Source organism: Cyprinodon tularosa, unplaced genomic scaffold, assembly GCF_016077235.1.
Source record: "Cyprinodon tularosa strain WSP-4 unplaced genomic scaffold, ASM1607723v1 ctg887, whole genome shotgun sequence".
In the NCBI taxonomy this organism is placed as follows: domain Eukaryota; kingdom Metazoa; phylum Chordata; class Actinopteri; order Cyprinodontiformes; family Cyprinodontidae; genus Cyprinodon; species Cyprinodon tularosa.
This window is the reverse complement of record NW_024039659.1, coordinates 67200-91994: the sequence shown is the minus strand read 5'-3', so window position 1 is coordinate 91994 and position 24795 is coordinate 67200. Positions and strand designations below refer to the sequence as shown.

The following is a 24795-nucleotide window of genomic DNA, read 5'->3' as shown; positions in this document are numbered from 1 at the left end:
TGCTTACACTCTGCATCTAAGCTCTTCTTAACAGATGCAGTTGCGCTCCATATCACAGTTTTTTTTTGTTTAGTTTTTTTCAAATAGAAAGGTGGCTTCCAAGAGTCTGAGGAAAAATATGATTTTGTGTATGAAATGGTGTACCTAGTTTCACCTTGAAAATAACAGTAAACTATGTATGAGGAGCTGAAACTGAAGTGGGGGCACATATGTTGCTGATAGTTCTGATGGAAAATATTCCTAAAAAGCACAGCTTTGTGTCACAGTCTTGTTAAAAATTAATTCATTGCAGTAGCACACAGATTTTCTCATTTTTCTTTTTAAGCTGCTATTAAAAGCTTTCTTTCATCTTTTAGCTGATGAATCTGTTAACAGATAGGTTTATAAGAAGCAGAAAACGAGAGATAATCCATCTAGAGTCCAAAGACCAGTGATTATTGTGGAGAGTTGAAAGAGATCTACAATCTCAGTTTCAGACTGATTGATTCTTAGTTTGGGATTGATTGAAATGGCTCAATGACATCATCATTTTTATCATCAGAAACCAGTTATTTTATTACAAGATAAGATAAGGTATACTTTGATTCCAAGAATGGGAAATTATTGTGTATCCGCAGCATAACAATGAAAACATATAAAACAATAGAAAACAGAAATCGAATTTTGCTAAATAACGTAATGACAATGAACTGCAACCTGCAAGGGCTGGAGACTACCTCTTGTGCAAAACATTACCTATTGTCACTCATTTGAAAAATTATTCTCTCTCCCTGTGCAATAACACATGCCAACTACTGTGTAGTCTGTGCAATGATTTACATATTTATAAGGTCAGTACATCTCTGCAGTACAAGAGGAATTATCCAAGTCAGCTACTGGGTAGTCTTTCCTTAGCTCTCTACTGTGCACATATTTTATATCTAAAAGAAACATATTCCAGGACTTTACAACTTTTTTATACTTTTCTTTTGTACTATATACACTTTTTTTATATTGTCTGTTTTATTTTTATCTTTAATGGCATCTTGCTTTAACTCTTTGTACTCTATATAAGCTACTGCAACCAGAATTTCCCTGAAGGACTAATCCGATGGGATAAATGTTAAATGAGTCTAAGTCTGAGAGTTAATGTGAAGGTGATGGTAAATGACAGAAAGGATTTCCTGCCACATATAGCCTATTTGAAAAGGTGCGCTGCTGGCTATCCATTGGGCTTTGAAGGTGATGGTTCAGATTGACCATGATGGATGACGGTTTCTTTAGTTACGTCCCACTCACCTCTGTCTTCAACCTGAGACCAACAGGTAATGACTTCCTCCTCCTAAAGTCAGTTACCATCGCTCATCTGATGTTCAGCCATCTTTAACATTTCTTTACTTTAGAACTGTCTGTAATTGCATTGATTTTAAATAAACTGTAAAAGAAAAAAAAGACAACATACAACATTTCTGGTATAGAATGGAATGTTCTCCCTTTCTCATGAAGCATCATTAAGGATAAATTGTCTGCTATGTTTTACTTTTACCATAGAGAAAACGGTTTTAAGTTTCTACAATCTGTCATGGCAAGAAATAAAATGCACTAAAACATGTTAGATGCTTTTATTCTTGTTCGGGATACCTTAATTGGGGCATCAAAAAATCTTCTGCCTGGTATATTTTCTTACTTTTCAGATTAATTTTGGGGTGAAAATGCTTTTCATAATAGTATGGTCATTTTAGTTTCAAGTCATTTATTTGTAATTGTTTATAAAAGTTTGTTGTTGGTTGCATAGTCCCAATATGTGAGCCATATTTCTGCACTCAAGACTGTGTCTAAATCCATAATTGTCAGAAGGGACAGATTTTTCTTCCTGTCTTATAACAGCCAAGCACAGACTTAATGTTGTCGCCTCGCATCATCAGCAAAACCAGACTCTTAGTTCAGCTTGTCAACATCAAATTTAGCCATTTCTGCTGGTTCACAGTGTAGTAAAGATTGTTTGGAAAATTCAATGTAATTTACATAATCAATGTGAAATATCCAAAGAAAATATTACCATGCATCTCAAATACTTCATTCTTTTACATGTGGCTGACATTGAGCACTTATGACAGGCTGGTCAAACAAATCAACAATGAAACAGTAGGCTGTGTTTTATTGACATATTTCTTAATTTGGATAGACACAAGAGTTTTGGCATTTCCTAAAGAGAAATAAGAGATATTTCCCTCAGAACAACAAATTTAGGGTTAATTTGAGGACAGTTTGTAGGTCAGGTAGGTTCAGGTTCATACCATTTTCCCTAAGGTAGCTGCTTTTCAACAATTTTAATGAAACTGTTTAAACTCCAGTATGGTCAATAGGACCTATTCATTGCAGCTATTCATTGCATATTTTAGTGATGTATTCTTTCCAGTGAGTTATCTCTGCTTTTTTAAGCCAGTTTTTCTGAATTTTTCGGCTGTGTAATTACACCATTTAGCACAGTACTAAGCTTGATATTGCTCCTTAAGATTATAGGATTTGTCTGATTAGATTGGCTGCGTCTCATTATTGTGTTTTTGTTGTCTGAATAGTTAAAAAAACCTTTTGCGGCAAAGGCAAAAACATCTATCTAAGTCAGTAAAATATTAGTCACAGAACATCATACCCATCACATAACCCCTTTTTTTTTTTAAATAAAAAAAAATCTTCTTTGATAAAATTTAGTCTTATGATGAGGATATTTGATGTTTATCTATTTTGTAACTTGATATAATTGAAAATTCCAACAGAAGTCTAATAGATATTAAACACATCATTCATACACAGTATCCTTGCTTAACTGCTAATGAATTTGTTTTCATGAGGTTTTGAATTGCTTTATTTTTAAGCCCTGTTATAGTGACTATAATAAGAATAGTTAGTTTTGTCATGTCTTCACAGGAAAGCCTTTTAATTAGAAAGTGTAATTCAGCTGCCTTTGCTGAGGGAAAAACAAGGAGAAAACATGAGATACAATCTCTGATTGTGGGCTTTAGAAAAACCTCCAGAGGATAAATGGCAGGCTAGTCTTTTTACTGCACTTTTCATCTCAGCATACACTGTCTGTACCTTTTATCTTGAAAATGTTTGAAAAAAGTCAAATCGGAACATTTCTTTTTTCCCCCTGTGGACATCCTAAATTTTTCTTCCTTTAAGAGATGGAAAATGTCACCTTTTACGCTCTATTCCCCCAACAAATTGTAGTCATCTAAAAGGTGTTCACAGTTCACAAGTTAAATGCCACCTTAGACAGAAGTCAGGTCACTTTCAAATTATCTGTGTTTTATTTCAGCTGAGAAATAATCAAAGGTCTCTATTCCATTTTAAATGTACAAACTGATCATTGCGACATTACTGCATATACCTGGATTTTATATTTATTTAAAAATGTTTCTCCTTCTCCAAGTTCCTTTGTCTTGGTTTTAAAAAGAGGACTGTTTATATTACTCTATGTTTTGTTAAGCTTATGTAGGATATCTATGTCTGCCTATTAGGGGTGTAAATAATAATCATTTTGTATCGATGCATCGATCCAAAAGCCGACGATCCGATGCATCGACACGTCCGCAAGATAATCGATTCATGTTTTTTATTTCCTCCGGTCTATTTTTATCCATTCACTCCTGGGCGTAATTCTCCCTCCCGTGCTGCGGTGCCGCTAAACCTATTTTGCCCTCCTACTGCGCTTCCTGGTTATACTCTTACAGCAGTGTGTTGCAGCAAGCTTCACACAGACATTTTTAAATTATGCTCAGTATTGAAGCGTGGTCTGAGCTACACACTGTGGGTCTAGATACGGCCGAGGCGGTGAGGAAGTGGGGACGAGTTTAGTCCGACGACGGAGGGACATGAGGGCTAAAAAGAGCGGAGATTCAGCTGGAAAAAGGGTCCCAGCCTTCTCGCGCACCTCGCTCTTCTAGCGGGTCAAACTTCACGAGCAATTTCGGTCATGAAAACAAAACAAGCCGGCCTCCTGCCTGCTGCACTGTTTGCGGTCAGCTACAATCTGGGAGAGGTGTCTCAAGGGGGCGGTGATGTTGACACTCTGGAGCCTTCTTCTTCTTCTTTTTTTTAATGGCATTTGGCAAACCACTTATAGGTGCATTACCGCCACCTTCCAGAATGGAGTATGGACCAGACAAACTATTATATTCTCCCTAAAATACCCGTTCTTCTTAGAAAATAAAAAATACTCCCAAAAACTACATCCCCAGATTACCTTTGAAACAATTCCCTTATATCTAGTTTATTTTTATTCCTCTCTAACTCTCTACGCAACATCTCTCTTTCCTGAGTATATTTATTACATTCTAAAAAAATATATTGGACAGTTTCTCTGGAGCCGAGGTATTGCATTGAACTCATTACACTGATATTGTGCAGTATTTTTGCAGTATTTTTTGATGCAACTTTTCTACTTCTGTTATTTGCTGTTGTTTCTAAAGAAAATGCATAATGATATTACAGCTTTCATTGATTTATTTCAAAACTTGAAACTTTGTTTAGCCTGTAAGGTGTAAAAAAAAATATATAATAATAAAAAAAAATGTAATCGATTAATCGAATCGAATCGTGGTGTAGTCTTGAGTATCGAAAATAATCGAATCGTTGGGTCAGGAAATCGATACTGAATCGAATCGCCATGATGGATGTGATTTACACCCCTACTGCTTATGGAGGATCTCTATGTCTGCCTGTGGAGGATATCTATATCTGCTAAGGTATTTTACCTGTTGATGCTGTGAGAAGCTTAACAAAGATTGCCCCCCACTTGACACAGCCTTGGGTTTTAAGCATGCTTCCCCACAACAAACTGGTTTTAGATAAGGCAGCTAAGTGAGAGGTGTGGCTGGGGTAAAAGGTACAAACCTGCAGTTCACCCGGGTAACAACTTTTACCAATTATTATAAAAGGATAATTTAATTCTGTAGAATAAAAAAAAAAAAGTTTTTTATTTTAAACCATTGTAGAAATTATACTCTCTGCATTTGGTTTAGATACGTGTGGTGAGTTTTTTTTTCTCTCACTTTTTTGTTTGTTTTAGAAATATTCTATGTGACTTTTATTTTAGAAGGAGCTGTGGTTGATGAGGCATTCAACTTGTTGCGTTTAGCAAAGGGCAGTTGATCACTTTCTAACAGACTTTGGTAAATGATTTACGTCAGGTCAGACATAAAAGGAGAAATAGTTTAAAAAAGGTGTAGTGTTTCAATTAATGAATCACTACCCGTAGACATTTTTGATGTTTTTGTTTGTTTTGTTTTTATTAGCTATGATATAAATTTTAATTTTTTGCCAAACCTGGTGTCCTCTCAAAGATTTTATTTAGCATGCTTCTTATGGAGGGATGTTAGTCGTATCAGCTAGTTATTCTCATTTAATTACTTGTATGTTGTATTTGCCAAAGTAATGGCTTTGATGAACAGGTGGTCCTGTCTTTGCATATTTATTGGGAATTTTTATGGTTTCTATAACATGTTTCAGACCTAAAAAAGGAACCAAGAAATGCAAATAAACATAACATGAAACATATCTATTAGTCATGCAGATCTGTGTGTTTGCAAAGAGCACTGAAATACGACTGGCTGCTAAATCTGCCCAGCTGGATGTCTCTTATGTGTGTTGTGATTAGCTGGAGAATTTTTTTACTCTTATAAAATAAAACATTTTTATCATTGAGTTTTCACTCAAACCCGTTTAATTTAATATGTTAAAACTGTTCATGTCTGATCCCCAAGCAACAGTAGTTATAGTCTGCCAACTTCAGATTGTGTCCAGGGTTACTTTTATCCTGCCAGCTTTCCTTTGAAAATATTGTGTATTTGTACTATATTGATAAATTGATTTTAATAAAAATGTTACAAAGATTTGTTTTTAATTGTTTGATTCATAGAGCCATCATTGTTGATTGATGCCTCTGTGCATTAGTTCAGTCTTAATCTGAGCCTTTTCTTTGGTCCTCAGGATGAGAGTCGGGTGAAAGTCACCGTGATGGAGGTGCTTCCTGTCGACCACAGAGAATACAGCAGGAGACTGATCAGTAACATCCAGAAATTGGCTTGCTGATCTTGGTCGCCATCATCGAAACGGCTGCCTGATAATTAGACGCACCTTCACCTGGTTTCTGATTGGACTGGGCTGTGACTGGTGTTTAATTGTTATTATGAAAAATCATAATAACAATTAAAAAGACTAATAGGATGATGTTGTTGTTTAACAGGCTCAGATGTTGACCCTCAAAAAAGAAAGCGTTTTGTAGCATTTTTTATGTCAGGGGTTTTGGTTTTAAAGAAATTTAATTTGTGCAATTTGTTCTTTTCCCTGTTACCCTCTGTGCCACTCTTCTATACAGTTCAGTGTCTTTTCCTGTTGAATGTTTCAAACTGCGTTTAAAGTATGTTTATGTGAGAAAAGCAAGTCTTAAAATGTTCTCAGTTTTTTTTTTAACTGCATGAAAGTTTCTCTTTATTTTGTGTTCCATGCCTCCTTTTAAACATTCAGTTTACTCGTTTAGTCTTGTTTGCCTCTGAATGTCAAACTTAGAAAAAAGGTGATTAAAACCACTTAAAGCAATCCAATCTTCAACTCTATCTCTGTCATAAAGCATCTTGATAATACAAACAGTGTAGGGAATGAGGAATTATATATCAGGATATGATTATTGATTGTCAAAAGATGTTAAACACTTTTTTAAAAGTGTTGGAGAATATTGCTAAAACTGACATCAATTAGATACTGAAGAAACTAATTGCATGTTCTAACTACTTTCATTTGTCATCCTGCTGTTGGCTTCAGCTGCTCACAGCATCAAAGAAATCATTTTAGTGGGTTTCTGTCAGCACTGTCACTCCTGTAAACACTGTCAACGCTGTTGGGAGCTGTGTTCTCATAAGCATTTTGCACAAAGCTTATTCAGACCATTTCTTATCCTATGCCATGTTGTATTGAAAAATTATTTGAGGAGTTATTCAGGGTTTTTTATCATCACCGGGGATTGTCTTAAAATATCTTTGTTTTTCAACAAATGTATGTCTGATAATTACAAGAAAAGCAGGTTACAAGATGCTTGGTCCATTAAGGGTTAGCATCAGTTATCTGTGAGCTATTTGTTCTGGAAACAGATTTACATGCAGTTTACCATGATGAAGATTCAGTTATTCTCAACCCTTCTTGGTGATCAAATTGTTTTCTAAGCAGTGTGTCTGGCAAGGGGTTGGGATTTATTTATATTTGGAAATGTTTACTCCTAATCTAAGATGCCTCCAAGCCTGTGAGTGCAATAATAATTTAGATATTCTAACTGCCAATAATACAAAAGGTGTCAACAAAAATTAGAAGTAGAGATATTAATAATATCGACTCATGAAGTTTTGTGTATGTTTATAGAAAATCTTATGAAATATTTGTCTTTTTTACTTGGATAAATTAACAAGTTTAGTTCTGTTTAGTTAGATATATTGTCATTATTTAAAAACTTCTAGGGATACTTCTTCTAGGTCCAGTGATTGCATATTCGGAGGAAGCTGTGAGATCAGTCATTTGGGACTTAAACCCCTTACCAGAGATTAGGTTTTAATAATAAGAGATGCCAGCCATCAATGCAAATGGGAACAGTAAAGGACAAAGTAAAGAGATCAGAGAAAATTACTTTTTTCAATCAATTAATTTCTTTGAATTTTGAGAGGTGAGAAATTAATTTAATTCAGGTTAAAATCTCTTTTTTTTCTTCCTTGTACTGTGGAAACATTTCAGTGTCTCTGTCTGCAGATTCTAAATCTCTAAGGGCGGTAAATAAAAATGGGCTTTTGTCATTATAGAGGTTGGAGCCCTGATCATTTGGTCTGCATTTTTAATGTTAGATATGCTGAGGTTCAATCGAGCCCAACCGAGTCTGCCTGCTATGTTTGTGTTTGACTGAATCTACAGAACAACCTCAAGAAAAGGTATGGAAGCCAACATTTTTAGAAAAAGCGTGAAATATACACTGCTCAAAAAAAAAAAAAAACTACTCAATGCATCTTAGATTTAAATTAATAAAATATTCTCATTGAGTACTTTATGTACAAAGCTGAATGTGCTGACAACGAAATCAAATTTGTTAAGCAATGGAGATCTTATGTTGAGTCGCACAGAAAATTAAAGCGGAAAAACGCACTATAGGCTGATCCTACTTTGATGCAATGACCTCAGAATGGGTCAAAATGAAGCTCAGTATTGTGTCTGGCCTCCGGGTGCCTGTATGACCACCTCATAATGCCTGGGCATGCTCCTGATGAGGTGGCGGATGGTCTCCTAAGAAATCTCTCAAACCTGGACTAGAGTATCCGCCAACTCCTGGACAGTGGTGCAATGTGACATTGGTGGATGGCCCCAGACGTGCTCAATCAGATTCAGGTCTAGGAAACAGGCGAGCCAGACCATAGCTTCAATGCCTGCTGACACACTCCAGCCAAATGAGGTCTAGCATTGTTCTGCATTAGGAGGAACCTATGACCAACCACACCAGCATATGATCTCAAAAGGGGTCCAAGTATCTCATCTTGCTACCTAATGGCAGTCATGCTACCTTTGGAAAGCACATGGAGGGCTGTGTGTTTCTCCAAAGAAATGCCACCCCACACCATTACAGACCCACTGCTAAACCGGTCATGCTGAAGGATATTGCAGGCAGCAGATTGCTGTCCACTGTGTCTCCGGACTCTGTCACATCTATCACATGTGCTCAGTGTGAACTTGCTTTCATCTGTGATGAGTACAGGGTGCCAGTGGCAAATTTGCCAATCTTGCTGTTCTCTGGAAAATACCAGATGTCCTGCACGGTGTTGGGCTGTGAGTACAAACCCCATCTGTGGATGTCGGGCCCTCGCACCATCCTCATGTCATTTCTAACTGTTTGTGCAGACATGCATATTTGTAGCCTGCTGGGTGTCATTTTACAGGGCTCTGGCAGTGTTCCTCCTGTTCCTCTTTGCACAAAGGCAATGGTAGAGGTCTTGCTGCTGGGTCTTTGCCTTCCTAAATCCACCTCCATGTCTCCTGGTGTCTTGCCTATCCCCTTCTAGTGCCTTCAGCCTCTGGACACTCTGCTGACAGACACTGCAAACCTTATTGCCACAACTCACATTGATGTGCCATCCTGGATGAGCTGCACTACATGAGCCACTTGTGTGGGTTGTAGACTCTGTCTCATGCTACCAAGATTCAAAAGTGACCAAAACATAAGCCAGAAACAGCGAAACACTCCACAGTAGTATTTGAGTTTAAGTAATAGAACTCATAGTGAAATCTTTTTTTTTTTATATAGATTTGACTCATAGTCAAATCTTACTTCACCACAAGTAATAGTTACTAGGTCAAATATCTACTCAATTTAAAGTATCTAAGTATTCACTTTTGAAAATACTTAAGCATGTACTTAAGTACAAATAAATTTTTTTGATTACGGTACATTCCTGTATAATTTTCAGAGTAATTTTAACCTTTATATTCCACTCAATGAAATACTTTGAAAATCAAAATTTCAAGCACATGGTGTTATTAGAATCCAGGACAAGACCTTATTACCTTTGCAACATTCAAAAAATATGGATATTTTGATGGCGAAAATGAATGTCAACATTGACATAACTAGGCTTATTAACTTTTTTAATTAACTTTTTTAACTTTTCAATGAGCTTTTTACCTTTTTTCTTGACCAGTTAAACTTTTTTTTTCAGTGAAAAAAAGGTTAACTAGTCAACAGTAGGTAATATATCATTCAAGGGCTCATCTAATTGGTCAAATAGCAATTTAAGATGTACAGCCATGTAGCAGGATCTTTGCTGAATGGCTGGATATAGATCTTATGCTTCTAGACCTCACTGAGTGACAGGGGGACTCCATTTGTAATGGGTATGCAAGTGATCGAAAACGGTAACTTGCTCTATAAAGGGTTAAAGAACCTTGTAACTTTCAGAAACCATCTGATGTATTAATGTGTAGAACCACTGCTACAAATGATAAACTACCTGGAAAAGACTTTAGAATAAAAAAGCCACAAAAAAATAAGGACAGCTTTTTTGAGTAATATGTCTTATTTTAAAACAAACCTAAGAATAAACAAGTGTCTTTATTCTCCTCACACTTTCACTTTAGAGGTTTAAGGTTGAGTCTAATAGCACAGAGAAACTACAGCTCTGATCTAAGAACTCATCCTACTGAACAATATGGCCAAACAGCAATGACTAATGCCTTAATAAAGTGTATAAACTACAAATAATATCGGCCCTGAGTTTCTCACATTTGTGGGATTTCATGCCAATCTCTAAAACAGTTGTGTCCAAATTCAGTCCTAAGGGCTGCTTTCTTGCATAATGAAATAGCATTTCAAGAAAGAAAAACAGCAACAGCATTTACCAAGCTAAGCTTAGCCAATATAACAAGTAACTACCAGAATTGGAGTGGAGTAGAAAGTTTATCTGACTTTGAAATATAGAGGAGTGAAATATCCCCCAAAAAATACTCAAGTAAGGTGAACATACTCATAAAAAGTACTTAGGCACAGTAATCAAGTAAATGTACTTTGTTATTTTTTTACCACTGGCAATAAAAACATAGGTTTAGTTATATTGTGTTTTTTACATGCTTGCTTTATTTTTTTGAGCAGTGTATATACACAGGTACATTCCAGCATATTACAGTGTTCTCAAGAAATAGTTCAGTTTTTCAATTCAAACAGTATCTTAAACACGATTCATTTTCCAGTGATTATATTTGAAGTAGTGATGGGTTCGTGAGGCATCATGAAGCGTTTAGACACATTGGCAAAACTGTATTGATAATGTTTCGATACTGTGTCACTGAATACTGACGGCTGTTGGACATTAAAAATCAATAGAGGCAGCCTCTTTGACAGGCAAAACTGAAACTGATTTGATGACCTATATAATTATTAGAGCCACATCGCTGAAACCTTTCTTTTGCCTTGAGGCTTCTCCATATTTCTTGATGACTTTGATGATAAACCACAAAAGATCAGAGATTTTTTTGGGCACATGCGATGCGTAGACAGATGTTATAAACACAGCTTTAGTGCGTCAGTCAATTCAAAACAGCTCCTGTATCAGTCACATGATTTTCTTCAAACGATACGCTCACCGACACAGGGTTTTACTGTAAGAGCTCGACACATGCACCAGCGCATCGTTGTTGCTGGACCCATCCCTAATTTGAAGTGTTTTGTTTCCTTTGTCTTAGTTATGCCTTGCAAATTGTAAAAAGCTAAGTGATGTTTCTCACAAATTTAGATTACATGATAGTTTGCATCAATATGCTATAACGTGTGTTTAAAAGAATAACTAGAAAAGCACCTGACTTGACTTATCCTGATACCATGATATTAAACTCCCTTGACATAGGTCATTCAAGCGTTTAGGGGAGAATAACAAGGCATGGACCGCAGTTGGAGCCATTGCTTCCAAAGTGACATATTTAGGACAGGATGATCACTGGGATAGCTGTCCAACAAGATTTTTTTAGATTCCCATAATTAAAATGAAGATGAGAGACCAGACCTAACCATACCATTGAACTGAGGGCCAGTAGGGCAGCAGACTGACTTTCCCTAACTCTTAACCATTGTGGGCTGAACACCTACATGATTAATTCAAGTGAAGCGAGTATTAAAGGAACAGTACACCCAAAACATGATTAGCCTTCATTTTCTACTCACCCTCATGCTGAACAACACTCTGGAGTACTTTTTTGATATCTCAAATGCATCTGGAGATCTGGGAGGCTTCTTGCTGTCTGCTGACATTCAAATAATGGAGGTCTATGGCGCCCGAGACAGAAAGGTCCATAAAAGTCCACAAAAAACGTGTCAATATTCCTCCATACTGCTCGTCCAATGTATTCCAAGTGTCCTGAGTGGGTAGCATCCAGAATTTACTCGAAACGAAGTCATTTAGAATGTTTTTAGAGCATAAACAGTAGTGTATAGGATTTCCTGAAAGCGCGCACCTGCGCGTTCACGATGCTACGGAAGCCGGCAGACCAAACCAGATGAAAGTGCGCATTCAGCGTCTGCTCTGCCAATAATGCCAGCGTAGGAGAAGAAATGTGCTGTTTACCTGTGCAAAGAAAGAAACAACGAAAGAAAAATGTCTGAGGACTTCAGTGTTGAGGAAGAGCATGAGTTCTTTGCCGAGCTGAATGCGCACTTTCGTCTGGGTTGGTCTGCCGCGGTTTCCGTAGCGTCGTGAACGCGCTTTCAGGAAATCCTATACACTACTGTTTATGCTCTAAAAACATTCTAAATGACTTCGTTTCGAGTAAATTCTGGATGCTACCCACTCAGGACACTTGGAATACATTGGACGAGCAGTATGGAGGAATATTGAAACGTTTTTTGTGGACTTTTATGGACCTTTCTGCCTCGGGCGCTGGGCACCTCCATTATTTGAATGTCAGCAGACAGCAAGAAGCCTCCCAGATCTCCAGATGCATTTGAGATATCAAAAAAGTACTCCAGAGTGTTGTTCAGCATGGGGGTGAGTAGAAAATGAAGGCTAATCATGTTTTGGGTGTACTATTCCTTTAACCGAGGTTTGAAAGCATGTACTGCACAGATTAGGATATCAATTTTAGAGAGCTGACATATCTGTGTTAAACCTCCTTTTTATAATGAAACTTAAGCAAAAAATAAATCTGGGAGACTCATCAGTTTCACCTGAACTACCTGCTTCAGCCAATCAGCGGCAATCATTCTTGGCTTCAGCCAATCTTCTCCGGACCAATCATCTTTCAAGGTCTGTCTCTTTTACCATAGCTCCTGGCCATGCTTCTCTCCCACATTTAAGCAAACTTTCACCTACCTACAGTACCTTTCCTCTCCTCCCTCATTTTCAGACTATACTTAGGGCCTGAGTGGCAAGGAACTTATTTCATTTATGTCAGTATTTGCATGTCTCCTTCTGTCTCCCACCTCAGTCAGCCTTGGCAAAAGGCCGCTCACACTGAGTGTGGTTCTGCTGGAGGTTTCTTCCTGTTAAAAGGGAGTTTTCCTCCCTACTGTCACAACAAGCATGCTTGGTGTGACGATTGCGAGGCCATGCATTCAGCTGGTTTCCCTTAGATAGAAACATATTGACCAATCTGACTGTGTTACCTGTATAAATTAATTTAATAAAACTAATTGCAGCTTTTCTCTGTGTCAATCTCCCAAGGTTGAATTGTTCTTCTGAAAGACTCTGATTTTTAGATAAAATAAATTTTTGTTTTCCAGTAGTTGTAAGCCTGTATTTTGAAAGCACCTTTAAGCACTGCCAAGTGAACACTAAGAAGCTTCAATATTTGAATTAGTTCACCTTACTGATTACTTTAACAAACAATAATCTTTATGAAATGGATGCTTTGAATTTCTACTAGTCATCTTTAATGTCTGAAGCTGCTTGTCTTGCGACAAAGAAAGTTGAACAAAAGTAACTTCCAATTTCTGTGCTAAGAAAGGTTGAAAAAAGACCCAAACCCAAGCTAAAGACAGGTCTCCATAACAGGCGGGTAACAAAGCAAAGGAACGCAGAAGAAGAAGATCAAGAAATGAGAATCTGACAAGGAATAAACAGGGACTAAAATATACTGAGGGAGCAAATATAGCTGCAACGCAGGCGGGACAGTTATGGAAGAGGGAACATGCACAGAGCAGAGAGAACAAACTGATAAAGACTGAAGCAAAATCAATACCACAAGAAACAAAATAAAACGCAATGCTTGTAAATTCAACATTTAGTTTTGAAATGTACTGTACAAACAAAGCCTTATACAAGACTATTTAATGGAGTTTATGTTGGAATATGTTAATCTGCACTGGACTATAGATTTAAGTAAGATTATTGCAAGTAATGATTTCTTTCCTAATGTTTGTATTTTGTTAAAGTCCATGATCCCAGCTGGGAAGGAGACTTGGGTTGGAATGACTGAGCTACATCAGTTAAAGGCAATGGTTTGAAATACATTTCCAGCTGTGCTAATAGATAACTATCCGATTGGGATTTTTAGAGCTTTTTCTTTCTGATTAGCTGCTCGTGCCTTTAGGGCAGAGCGCTTAGGTGCAATCACATTGTCAGTTATAGCTGCATTAGCAAATAGAATGAACAGCCATCTCTATCTTTTGATTTTATTTTTGTTATTGACTTTTTGAACTCCCGTTTAGGTTTCTGTTTTAGTTTTCATTTAAATTTATATTTATGTCATTCTGTGTTTTCTTGGTAATTGTTTATTTTCCATTTTGTGTTATTGTAGTTTTTTTCTAGTTATATTTAAGGAGTGTTGTGTTTTTTGTGTTGCTCTCTGCTGGCCCCTTGTGCCAGTCTCATTCCCCCTACCTTCTAGTTGCTTCTATCAACACCTGCTCCTAGTTAGCTGATTACCCCAGTCTTTGTTCTGTTTCCCATATATACACCTCCTGCAGTTCCTCAGTGCCAGTTTCTACTAGTTGTGACTTGGCTCCTCATAATTTTGTTTTCCCCTGACTTCTGTCTTTTTGGTTTCCTGTATTTTGTTCTTGGATTTTGTTTCTTTTGCCCTTTTGATTAAATCAGCAAAAAATAATCTCTTTAAATATTTATTTGAACCAAAGTAAAATTGTGCAAGTTGTTCTGTTTTGTAAAATCATGCATACCCTTAAATTATTTTTAGTTGGGTTTTTTCACTTCAAGGTTCTATGATTTATCTTAAGATTTATTCAATAGACCAACATAGTAGCAATATATGGAAAGTAGAAGAAATACAAATAATTTATTTTCATTTAAAATAAGAAAAATCTGAAAAGTGTGGTCCACATATAATAGTCCCCAAATAAATGTAGTGTAACCAATTGCCTTCAGAAGTCTGTTTAGTAATATGAATAGTCCATTTGTGTCTTAATATCACCATAATTCCAAGTTTTCTCTGAGGTTTAGGGCATTATGAAGAACAAGGAGAACAGCAAACAGTCAAGGAATAAAGATGTTAAGAAGTTTTAAGCTGGGCATAGTTATGAAAAATTATGCTAAGAAATAAAAATTTTACAGAGGCACTATCAAGTCATTATGTGAAAATGTTGGTAGAAAAACAGCTTCAAGCATATGAAGACCTGACTGACCAACTTTATTGGCAGGCAGGTCAGAAACATTCATCAGAAAAAGAGCAAAGAGGCCCGTGTAACAGCAAAGCCTGTGAAGGATTTCCACAGCCTTGGCTGGACTATTGTTTGTCACGCACTCTTCAAACCTGGTCTTATGTACCAGAAGGCGGTGCATTTTATAAGAAATTCATAAGATGTTTTAAGTTTGCTACTAGCAAGCAGGGACAGAGTTTGCATGTGAAAAAATGTGTGTGATCAGGTTAACTTTTTGGCGATCATATGAAACCCTTTATTGGACGAGAAACTATCACGCCTTATCAGCCTGAACTCATTGTAAAACTTGGTAGTGGAGGCATCATGTTGAGGGGATTTTTTTCTTCAGCCGGGATAGGGAATGTTATCAGAACTGATAAAAAGAAAGACCTCACAAATCTGACAGCTTATCTCATAATTACGAGATCAGTATCTCGTAATTATGAGATTCTTTCTTCTTTCTCATAATTAAGATCTCATAATTACCAGATCAGTATGTTGTAATTATGAGATCTTATCTCACAAGTATGAGATTGTATCTGGTAATGAGGAGAAAAGATCTCATAATTAAGAGATAATTATAAAGTAAAAAGCATTAGCCTCACGGCATGCAGTTAGACAAGCCCTGTAGCTAAATAATTATATACCCCTGTCAATAAGCTGCACTTTATAACAGACGGCTCAGACGTCAGCCCTTTGGCTAGAGGTGTGCAAAAAAAGTTGCTTTCAGTTCTGGGAGCACGAGAGCTGTGCCCCAGGATGGTCCTGTTTTTTGCATAGAATAGGAGCTACTGCACATGGGCAACTTTTAACAACAGTCTATAGGCAAAGATTTTTTAGCCCTAGGGCAGAAATACATCACCAATCCGAAGATGAACGAAACAGCTTTACTTGTCATTAAAAATTAAATGTTTGTCTTGTATATCTAAAACATATATGAATATATTTAAATATTATAATACATTTTTTTATTTTTATTTTTTATGTCTGAATTAGTGTATTAGTGAATTAGTGTTGCACCGATGCCATTTTTTGGCCCCGATACCGATACCCGATACCGATACCCGATACCTGGCTGTGCAGTATTTGTCGATACTGATACCACACCGATTAGGGCTAGGCGATAATTCAATAACGATATATATTGATCGATAGACGTGTGGCGCAATAGAAAAAAAGAGAGTCGATAAAAGTTTGATAAAAAAAACGCAGTTTTCCTTCCTTCTCATTGTAGCCTATCATGTAGGTTTATGCTAGTCACTACTTCCTCCCAACCAATCGCAATCGCAGAACCATAACGAGGTGCCAGCAGCACCTCTAGAAGAATAGGGGTGAGAAAAAATACCCATAGAAATGCTAGGCTAAAGGGTGAGTTGATTTGGGTTTTTGTTCTTGTTGAGTGGAGTTTACATGGTAGCCTAGTCCTACAATCTTTTAATTACCACAAGCTGGTGGTGTACTATTCCCACCCAAATAGGGTATTCTATTTATTCATTTGTTATATTTATTTTGGTCACTTTTCTGGTCACTTTAGTTTATTCTTTGTCAGTATTTAATAGCATAACTCAGTTCTCTTAAGTTATTTTTCTTTAAAACAATTCTGTTATGGTTAAAAAAGTTGGTTAAATAAATATTTAATTGGAAGTCTGTGTTTGTGTTCTTTATTAAAATTAAATCATTTAGCAATATAATAAAAAGTCCAGGCAGAGCTGCACATAAAATATGGTTTCAAATCTTTTCAATAATTATCGTTATCGATCAATATGCATTTTTTTTTATCGATAAGCTTTTTTTCTATATCGCCCAGCCCTAACACCGATTACATCTGTTTGAAATCGATGTTTGATGATGATGAATAAATGAATAACCGCATACTACTTGGATGTAAAATAATTGCCATCATGGCTTTGTCAAGCTGCTGCCTACCTTTGTGAAGCAGGAAAAAGACTAATACAAAGGGAATCCAGTAGATTTTTTTTATTGCCTGCCTTGAATGGCTGAAAATAGTTGAATAAACTTTTGGCTCTCAAAATGGTAGCGGTGCCCTATTTGTTGGTACTTCTGATATTACCATTTTAGTGCTGTATCAGGCCCTGCGCGATACTGGTATCGGTATCTGTGTAACACTAGTCTTAATCAAGATCATTGGGTCGGTGGTTCGGTGTCCTAGGGCCCTCTGTTGGCAATGTGCCACTGTTTTTATCAGTAAAAGTTTTTTTTTTTTTTTTTTTTGCATGTCACAATATGTCAGAATCAGAATCAGAATTCTTTATTGTCATTGCTCCACAGGGGTGCAACGAAATTACTTGAAAAAGAAAAAAACACAGTACAAGCAATCAGTGCAAATTTTAAAAAATATAAAATAAAAAAAAATAAAATTAAATAAATAAATAAATACGAAAAAAGTTTAAAAAGGGATACTGCGGGCTCTCCTGAGGTAGCGGGTACAGGTTATTGCACGTGAGGTAGCATTATTGATAGTTACCGTTGTTAAATTGTACGTGAGGCGTTCAGGGCAACAACAGCTCTAGGAAAGAAACTTTTTCTCAGTCTGGTTGTTTTTGTTAGATGGGAGCAGTTCAAAGAGATGGTGACCGGGGTGTGAGGGGTCCCTGATGATGCTGCGGGCTCTCCTGAGGCAGCGGGTGGAGTAAATCTCCTCCAAGGAGGGGAGAGGGCAGCCAGTCAGTCTTTGGGCGGTGTTGATGACCCGTTGGAGCTGCTTCTTCTCTGCTGCAGTGCAGCTGGAGAACCACAGCGAGATGCCACAGCTCAGCACCGACTCCACCGTGCAGCGATAGAAGGTCCGCAGCAGCTCTGGTCGTAGTTTGTTCTTCCTGAGAGTCCTCAGGAAGTGCAGTCTCTGCTGCGCCTTCTTCAGGATCGCCGTGGAGTTGGAAGTCCACGTCAGGTCCTCGCTGATGTGGGTGCCCAAGAACCTGAAGACTGGCACCATCTCCACCCTTTCACCGCTGATGATGATGGGCTGTGTGTCCTGTTTACACCTCCGAAAGTCAACAATTAGCTCTTTTGACTTGGAGGTGTTCAGAGTCAGATTATTGTCCATGCACCATGCTGACAGATGCTCCACCTCCGTCCTGTAAGCTGTCTCATCCCCTCCTGAGATGAGCCCCACCACCGTGGTGTCATCTGCAAACTTGATGAGGGTGTTGCTCGGGTAGGTGGGGGTGCAGTCGTGGGTGTAGAGGGTGTAGAGGAGGGGGCTCAGCACACAGCCCTGTGGAGAACCCGTGCTGGTCCTCACTGGAGAGGACAGGTGGTGTCCTACTCTCACCCTCTGGGAGCGGTCTGTCAGAAAATCCATAATCCAACTACAGGTGCTGTTGGGGAGACCCAGGTCTCCCAGTTTGCTCACCAGCCGGCTCGGGATTATACAGGTGCTGGTCATAAAATTAGAATATCATGAAAAAGTAGATTGATTTCAGTAATTCCATTTAAAAAGTGAAACTTGTATATTATATTCATACATTACATACAAACTCATATATTTCAGATGTTTATTTTGTTTAATTTTGATGATTACAAATGACAACAAATGAAAATCTCAAATTCATCATATCAGAAAATTAGAATATTGTGAAAAGGTTCAAAATTGATGGCCCCTGGTGCCACACTCTAATCAGCTAATTAACTCAAACCACCTGCAAAAGCCTTTAAATGGTCTTTCAGTCTAGTTCTATAGGCTACACAATCATGGGGAAGACTACTGACTTGACAGTTGTCCAAAAGACGACCATCGACACCTTGCACAAGGAGGGCAAGACACAAAAGGTCATCGCTAAAGAGGCTGGCTGTTCACAGAGCTCAGTGTCCAAGCACATTAATAGAGAGGCGAAGGGAAGGAAAAGATGTGGTCGAAAAAAGTGTACAAGCAAGAGAGATAACCGCACCCTGGAGAGGATTGTGAAACAAAACCCATTCAAAAATGTGGGGGAGATTCACAAAGAGTGGACTGCAGCTGGAGTGAGTGCTTCAAGAACCACCACACACAGACGTATGAAAGACATGGGTTTCTGCTGTCGCATTCCTTGTGTCAAGCCACTCTTGAACCACAGACAGCGTCAGAAGCGTCTTGCCTGGGCTAAAGAGAAACAGGACTGGACTGCTGGTGAGTGGTCCAAAGTCATGTTCTCTGATGAAAGTAAATTTTGCATTTCCTTTGGAAATCAAGGTCCCAGAGTCTGGAGGAAAAGAAGAGAGGCACTTCATCCACGTTGCTTGAAGTCCAGTGTAAAGTTTCCACAGTCAGTGATGGTTTGGGGTGCCATGTCATCTGCTGGTGTTGGTCCATTGTGTTTTCTGAGGTCCAGGGTCAACGCAGCCACATACCAGGAAGTTTTAGAGCACTTCATGCTTCCTGCAGCTGACCAACTTTTTGGAGATGCAGATTTCATTTTCCAACAGGACTTGGCACCTGCACACAGTGCCAAAGCTACCAGTACCTGGTTGAAGGACCATGGTATCCCTGTTCTTAATTGGCCAGCAAACTCTCCTGACCTTAACCCCATAGAAAATCTATGGGGTATTGTGAAGAAGAAGATGCAATACACCAGACCCAACAATTCAGAAGAGCTAAAAGCCACTATTAGAGCAACCTGGGCTATCATAACACCTGAGCAGTGCCACAGACTGATCGACTCCATGCCACGCCGCATTGCTGCAGTAATACAGGCCAAAGGAGGCCCAACTAAATACTGAGTGCTGTACATGCTCATACTTTTCATGTTCATACTTTTCAGTTGGCCAACATTTCTATAAATCCTTTGTTTTTATTGGTCTTCAGTAATATTCTAATTTTCTGATATGATGAATTTGAGATTTTCATTTGTTGTCATTTGTAATCATCAAAATTAAACAAAATAAACATCTGAAATATATGAGTTTGTATGTAATGTATGAATATAATATACAAGTTTCACTTTTTAAATGGAATTACTGAAATCAATCTACTTTTTCATGATATTCTAATTTTATGACCAGCACCTGTAGTGTTGAACGCCGAGCTGAAGTCTAAGAAGAGCAGCCTTGCGTAGCTCCCGCTGCTCCACGTGGGTCAACGTGGTGTGCAGGGCGGTGGCGATGGCATCCTCCGTGGACCGGTTGGCCCTGTAGGCAAACTGGTGAGGATCGAGTGTGGGGGACAGGTGTGAAATGATATGACCCCGTACCAGTTTCTCGAAGCACTTCATGATGATGGGTGTGAGTGCTACTGGCCGGTAGTCATTCAGGCTGGTAATGTTTTTCTGTTTAGGCAGAGGAATAATGGTGGAGGACTTCAGGCAAGGTGGGATGGAGCACTGGGAGAGGGACTGCTTAAAGATGGCAGTGAAAATCCCCGCTAGCTGGTCTGCGCAGTCTCTCAACACCCTCCCAGTCACCCCGTCGGGTCCAGCAGATTTGCGTGGGTTCACTGCTCTCAGGACTCTCCTCACCTCCAGTGTCTCTACAGTGAAGGTCTGGTTGTCGAGGGGTGTAGCCTGCAGTGTGGACCCCGCTGGTGGTACAACCTCAAAGCGGGCGAAGAAGTGGTTGAGCTCTTCTACCAGTGAAGCGTCCCCCGAGATCACGGTTGTGTTGCTGGATCTATAGTTGGTCAGGTGCTGGAGTCCCTGCCACACCTGTCTGCTGTTATTGCTGCTGAAGTCGGCCTCAATCCTCTGCCTATAGTCGATCTTGGCCTCTCTGATGCTGCTATATGTGCTCTATATTATAGGTCTACCCAGTAAGATCCCCCAAAATTACGTAGATAACTGCAGCTGCTCCATCACAAACTATGAGAAGATTAAATAGGGGGTGAATACTTTTTAAGATTTGGTCTGCATCATATCTTCTAAAAGCCCAATGTTAAATATTTACACAGGCTGGATTCAAGTGTGTAAATAAAGAAAGATCCAGCCAGCTAGAGCAGGGCCTCCCATAAACTATCTACATGTTCTGCTTTGATGTGCATGACTCGGAAACTCTGGTGTAAACCACAACACGAGTCGACTGGCAGAAAGAAGAATGTGTTCGCTGGTTTGCCAACTTGTCTCTACGGATCTCACAGTAGACTTTAATAGACAGTTTGAAGGCCTATTTCTGTTCAGGGATCTTACTGTTATCAAGGACACTTGAAGCTCGCTCGGGTATTTATAGGATCTGTATTTTCACTCTCTCTCTTTTTCTGTTTGGGTGCATGGATGTGTCTAAGATCTTAGTTATCCAAGTTTTTCTAAAGAAGGACTCTTGTGGCAGAAGAACAGATGCTGTGCAGTATTCTCTCTTCTTTCATGCTCATTCTCTAGGTCCGGATTTCCTTATAATTTGTCATGTGCAGCTTTTGTTTTTGCCAGCTTTAACTTCTATGTAATTCCCTTTTAATACCCTGCTCATTTTATTGATATTTGTCCTCTGTCTTGTCCTCCCAAACACCCACAGATTTATTTTTAAGAATAATTATCATTTTTCTCATTGATTTCTTTTACAACTCTGCTTTTCCTTTCCCTTTTTATCTCTTACCCAGCATTAGTTAAATAAACCCCCCATCTCTCGCCATCATGAGCACATTTATCCTTAGGGCATGATGTTTTTTTTTTTTTTTTATGCTGTTCTTGGAGAGCCAGAGGCCATGCTGACACCAAGGACGAAATGCACTTTGCTCACTATGAACTAGTAGCTACACATGATAACTCTTCAAAGGTAAAAAGATTTAAATTGCAACTGCAACTAAATTATTGGACACAGTGATGAGAAAGAGCAGCAGGTGGGTGTAGGTGGTCGATCACAGCAGGTACAACAGATCAGAGTGACAGCACTATGTTGGTGCAGCGTGAATACATAACAGGTTGGAGATTAAATTAAAGAACACTCCCAAGGCTATAAGTGGCATCAAAGACTACATGGAAAGTCACAGTAGACATCATTATAAGTAAAATCTTACACTCAAAAGGCAACTTCCAGGTTCAATGCCTTAAGGTACTGAACCTTAGCTTTAACTCCCATTAGGAAATATAATTTTTTCTTATGATAGCATCTCCGCTGTCAATACTAGTTTCAGCATATAGAGAAAAACTATTGAGTGTTCCTCAATGGTAAACATCTCAACATTGTTCATATTCCTGGGTCCTCTCTCCTCTTTTGTGCTCATCACAAAATTATTTAGATGTTAGGTCTTATGTGACCAAGTAGAAAGATTGATCTTCTGTATAGTGAACGATTCCAGGTCCGATTTGCTCAGGTGTTATGAGTAATTGCCTCTGTGAAATATTTTAATTTTAAAAAGCTCTCTAACAAATTCCTTAAAGCTTTGGAAGAGATTCAGACCCAGAGAGATCATCAACAGCGGGCTTGAGGCAGTTCTCCTCATATTCTTTCTTTGCTTTATGCCTGACCAATATTGTGAATTAAAAAAAACAGATTTTGGATAAAAAGCTCAACGTTTAGTGTTTTTAATCTGCATGTTTTCAGCTGCTCCCTTGTTTAAGAGTCACCACAGGAAATCCTTGGGATTGCTCGTCAAGTTTTTACAGCAGATGCTATAACCAGGATTGAAACCTGTTTTTTTACTACTAGTGTGCCTTTATCAGAAAAATGCAAGTGTGATGGGAACCAGAGAAGAAATAACACAGTTATCTTATGGCAAAATGTTGTTGATACAAATGAATAATAATGCAAAATGTCCCCTCAAAGTTAATTTGCCCTTAGAAAAAGTAAAGGTCTTCCATCTCATAAAGTGGATGTTGTGTTTCATTGCTGTCATTGTCCTTTTGTAAGACTCCCAGTTAAGACTCCCAGTTATTCCCAAGTATTTATAGCCCTTACATGTAGGGATTTAAAACGGCAACAAACTGCAGTCAACTCTTATTGTTTTTCCCGCAAGAGGGAGTGTTGTGCTTATGAAAGTACATTGCATAGGGATCCGTATTTCATAATTCTGCTTTTTTGTATCTCTTTTCTTCTGCTCTGCAGAATCTGTTAGTTCAATCTCTAACTTTATGTTCTTTCTGATTTTCCTCATAGTAGCTTCGCCTCGTCTGTTCCTGTTTGGCTGCGACCCCATCCTGGAGAGAAATATCAGCTGCGCTGCTGCCATTAACACCTTTGTTATAGATGTTCGAGATCTGCCTGTTTTTCAGTGTGGTCCTGTTTCTCTGACTGTGACTGTCTGGATGTACTTTCTTCATCCTCTCACACGGGAGCTGGCTCGGAGCTCGTCTGCCAGGCTGTGTTTTTCCTGGATGGGGCCGCCTTATACAGTTGCTTTTTGTATCTCTGCTTCTGTTTCCTTGAACCCCAGCCGGCCGTGGCAGATGGCCGCTCACATTGAGCCTGGGTCTGCTGGAGGTTTCTTCTTGTTAAAAGGCAGTTTTTCCTCTCCACTGTCGCGACAAGCATGCTTTGTGTGAGGGATTGCATTCGAGTCAGTTAGTCGATGCAGTCAACTGGTTTTTCCTTAGATAGAAAACATTGAATCAACTTGACTGTATGATCTGGTGAACTGTAAAGTGCCTTGAGATGACATGTGCTGTAAATTGGCGCTATAGAAATAAATGGAATTGAATTGAAATCATGAAAAATAAACACCATATGGAATTATCAAAGCAGATTCTTCAGACACGGACTGGCAATTCAAAGCTTGGGCAAAAATAGAGTAAAAGCCTAAATTATTAAAAATCCTGGCAAATTTGGATTTATTCATATTGATAATTTTTTGTTGCATGAATTATCAGATCATTTGTAAATATAACATTAGACTACTGATTGCATTTATGAATAGAAAATTATGATCTTGTCCCTGGTTATAGAGAGAGATGTTTAGATTAGATTCTCTTCTCAAATTTAACATTATAGCAGACTCTCCTAAACTGTCAGATATCAAAAAGTTTAATATTGTAAATCAGCAACAAGGGAAAAAAAATGTTTTCTTGTTGCTGATGCATTTTGAAAAGAAGAAAGACAGCAAACATTACAATCTGAATATATTTGAAATCCCTAGATATTTTCAAAGTTGTATTTATCCGTATGCTTGGCAGCGAATTTCGCAACATGTTTTTATGACTAAATTGTGTGCCCCAAAATGCTCTTTCCTTTTTTTGGCATGCTGCATAAAATTAATGAACCTAAATTAGAACGTGTTGCATTTGTAAAGGGGAGAGAGGAAACATCAGTATCAAGAGAGGAGCTTGATTGTAAGTAATAGAAAGAGAAAAATGTGTGAAAGCAAACATTACTCAAAACACTATTATATGTTGGTCAGTTTTGACTGCTGTCAATTGACAAATTGGTGTCTCTGGGCCCTGTTCTAAAGAGTCAGTGGTGCGGCAAGATGCACTCGTCCTATGAAAGCTGACTTTTAGATGTTTTGGTGCTAAAGGCAAGAAGCACAGTTCGAAACAGTGTGATTATGAGAAATATGTTATTTGGAGGTGAAAAGAACTTGTGTCAGTCATTATCTGTCAAATGTGCCTTTCCAATGTTTGCCATAACAAATTGCTTTCTGCTCCATTGAGCCATGAAACAGGTAGATGGCTGGCAAATGTGTAAATAATTTCATATTATTTATGATTAGTCCATTTATGGACAAAGATGTAAAGAGTGATCTGATTAGGGGAAACCAGTTTACTGGAAAAACTAGAGCATTGAATGAAAGTTTA

The 24795-nt window shown here is 38.3% G+C and overlaps 1 protein-coding gene across 1 annotated transcript in view; it reads left to right on the top strand.

The window, feature by feature from the left end:
* The window catches only part of LOC119775655 (replication protein A 70 kDa DNA-binding subunit-like), a 55385-nt gene extending 48806 nt beyond the window's left edge, over positions 1-6579 (top strand). Inside the window, exon 17 of the mRNA XM_038273706.1 lies at positions 5971-6579. Coding sequence (XP_038129634.1) covers positions 5971-6072 — 102 coding nt within the window. The 3' untranslated portion in view covers positions 6073-6579. The remainder of the gene's footprint in view (positions 1-5970) is intronic.
* Positions 6580-24795: the final 18216 nt, after the last annotated feature.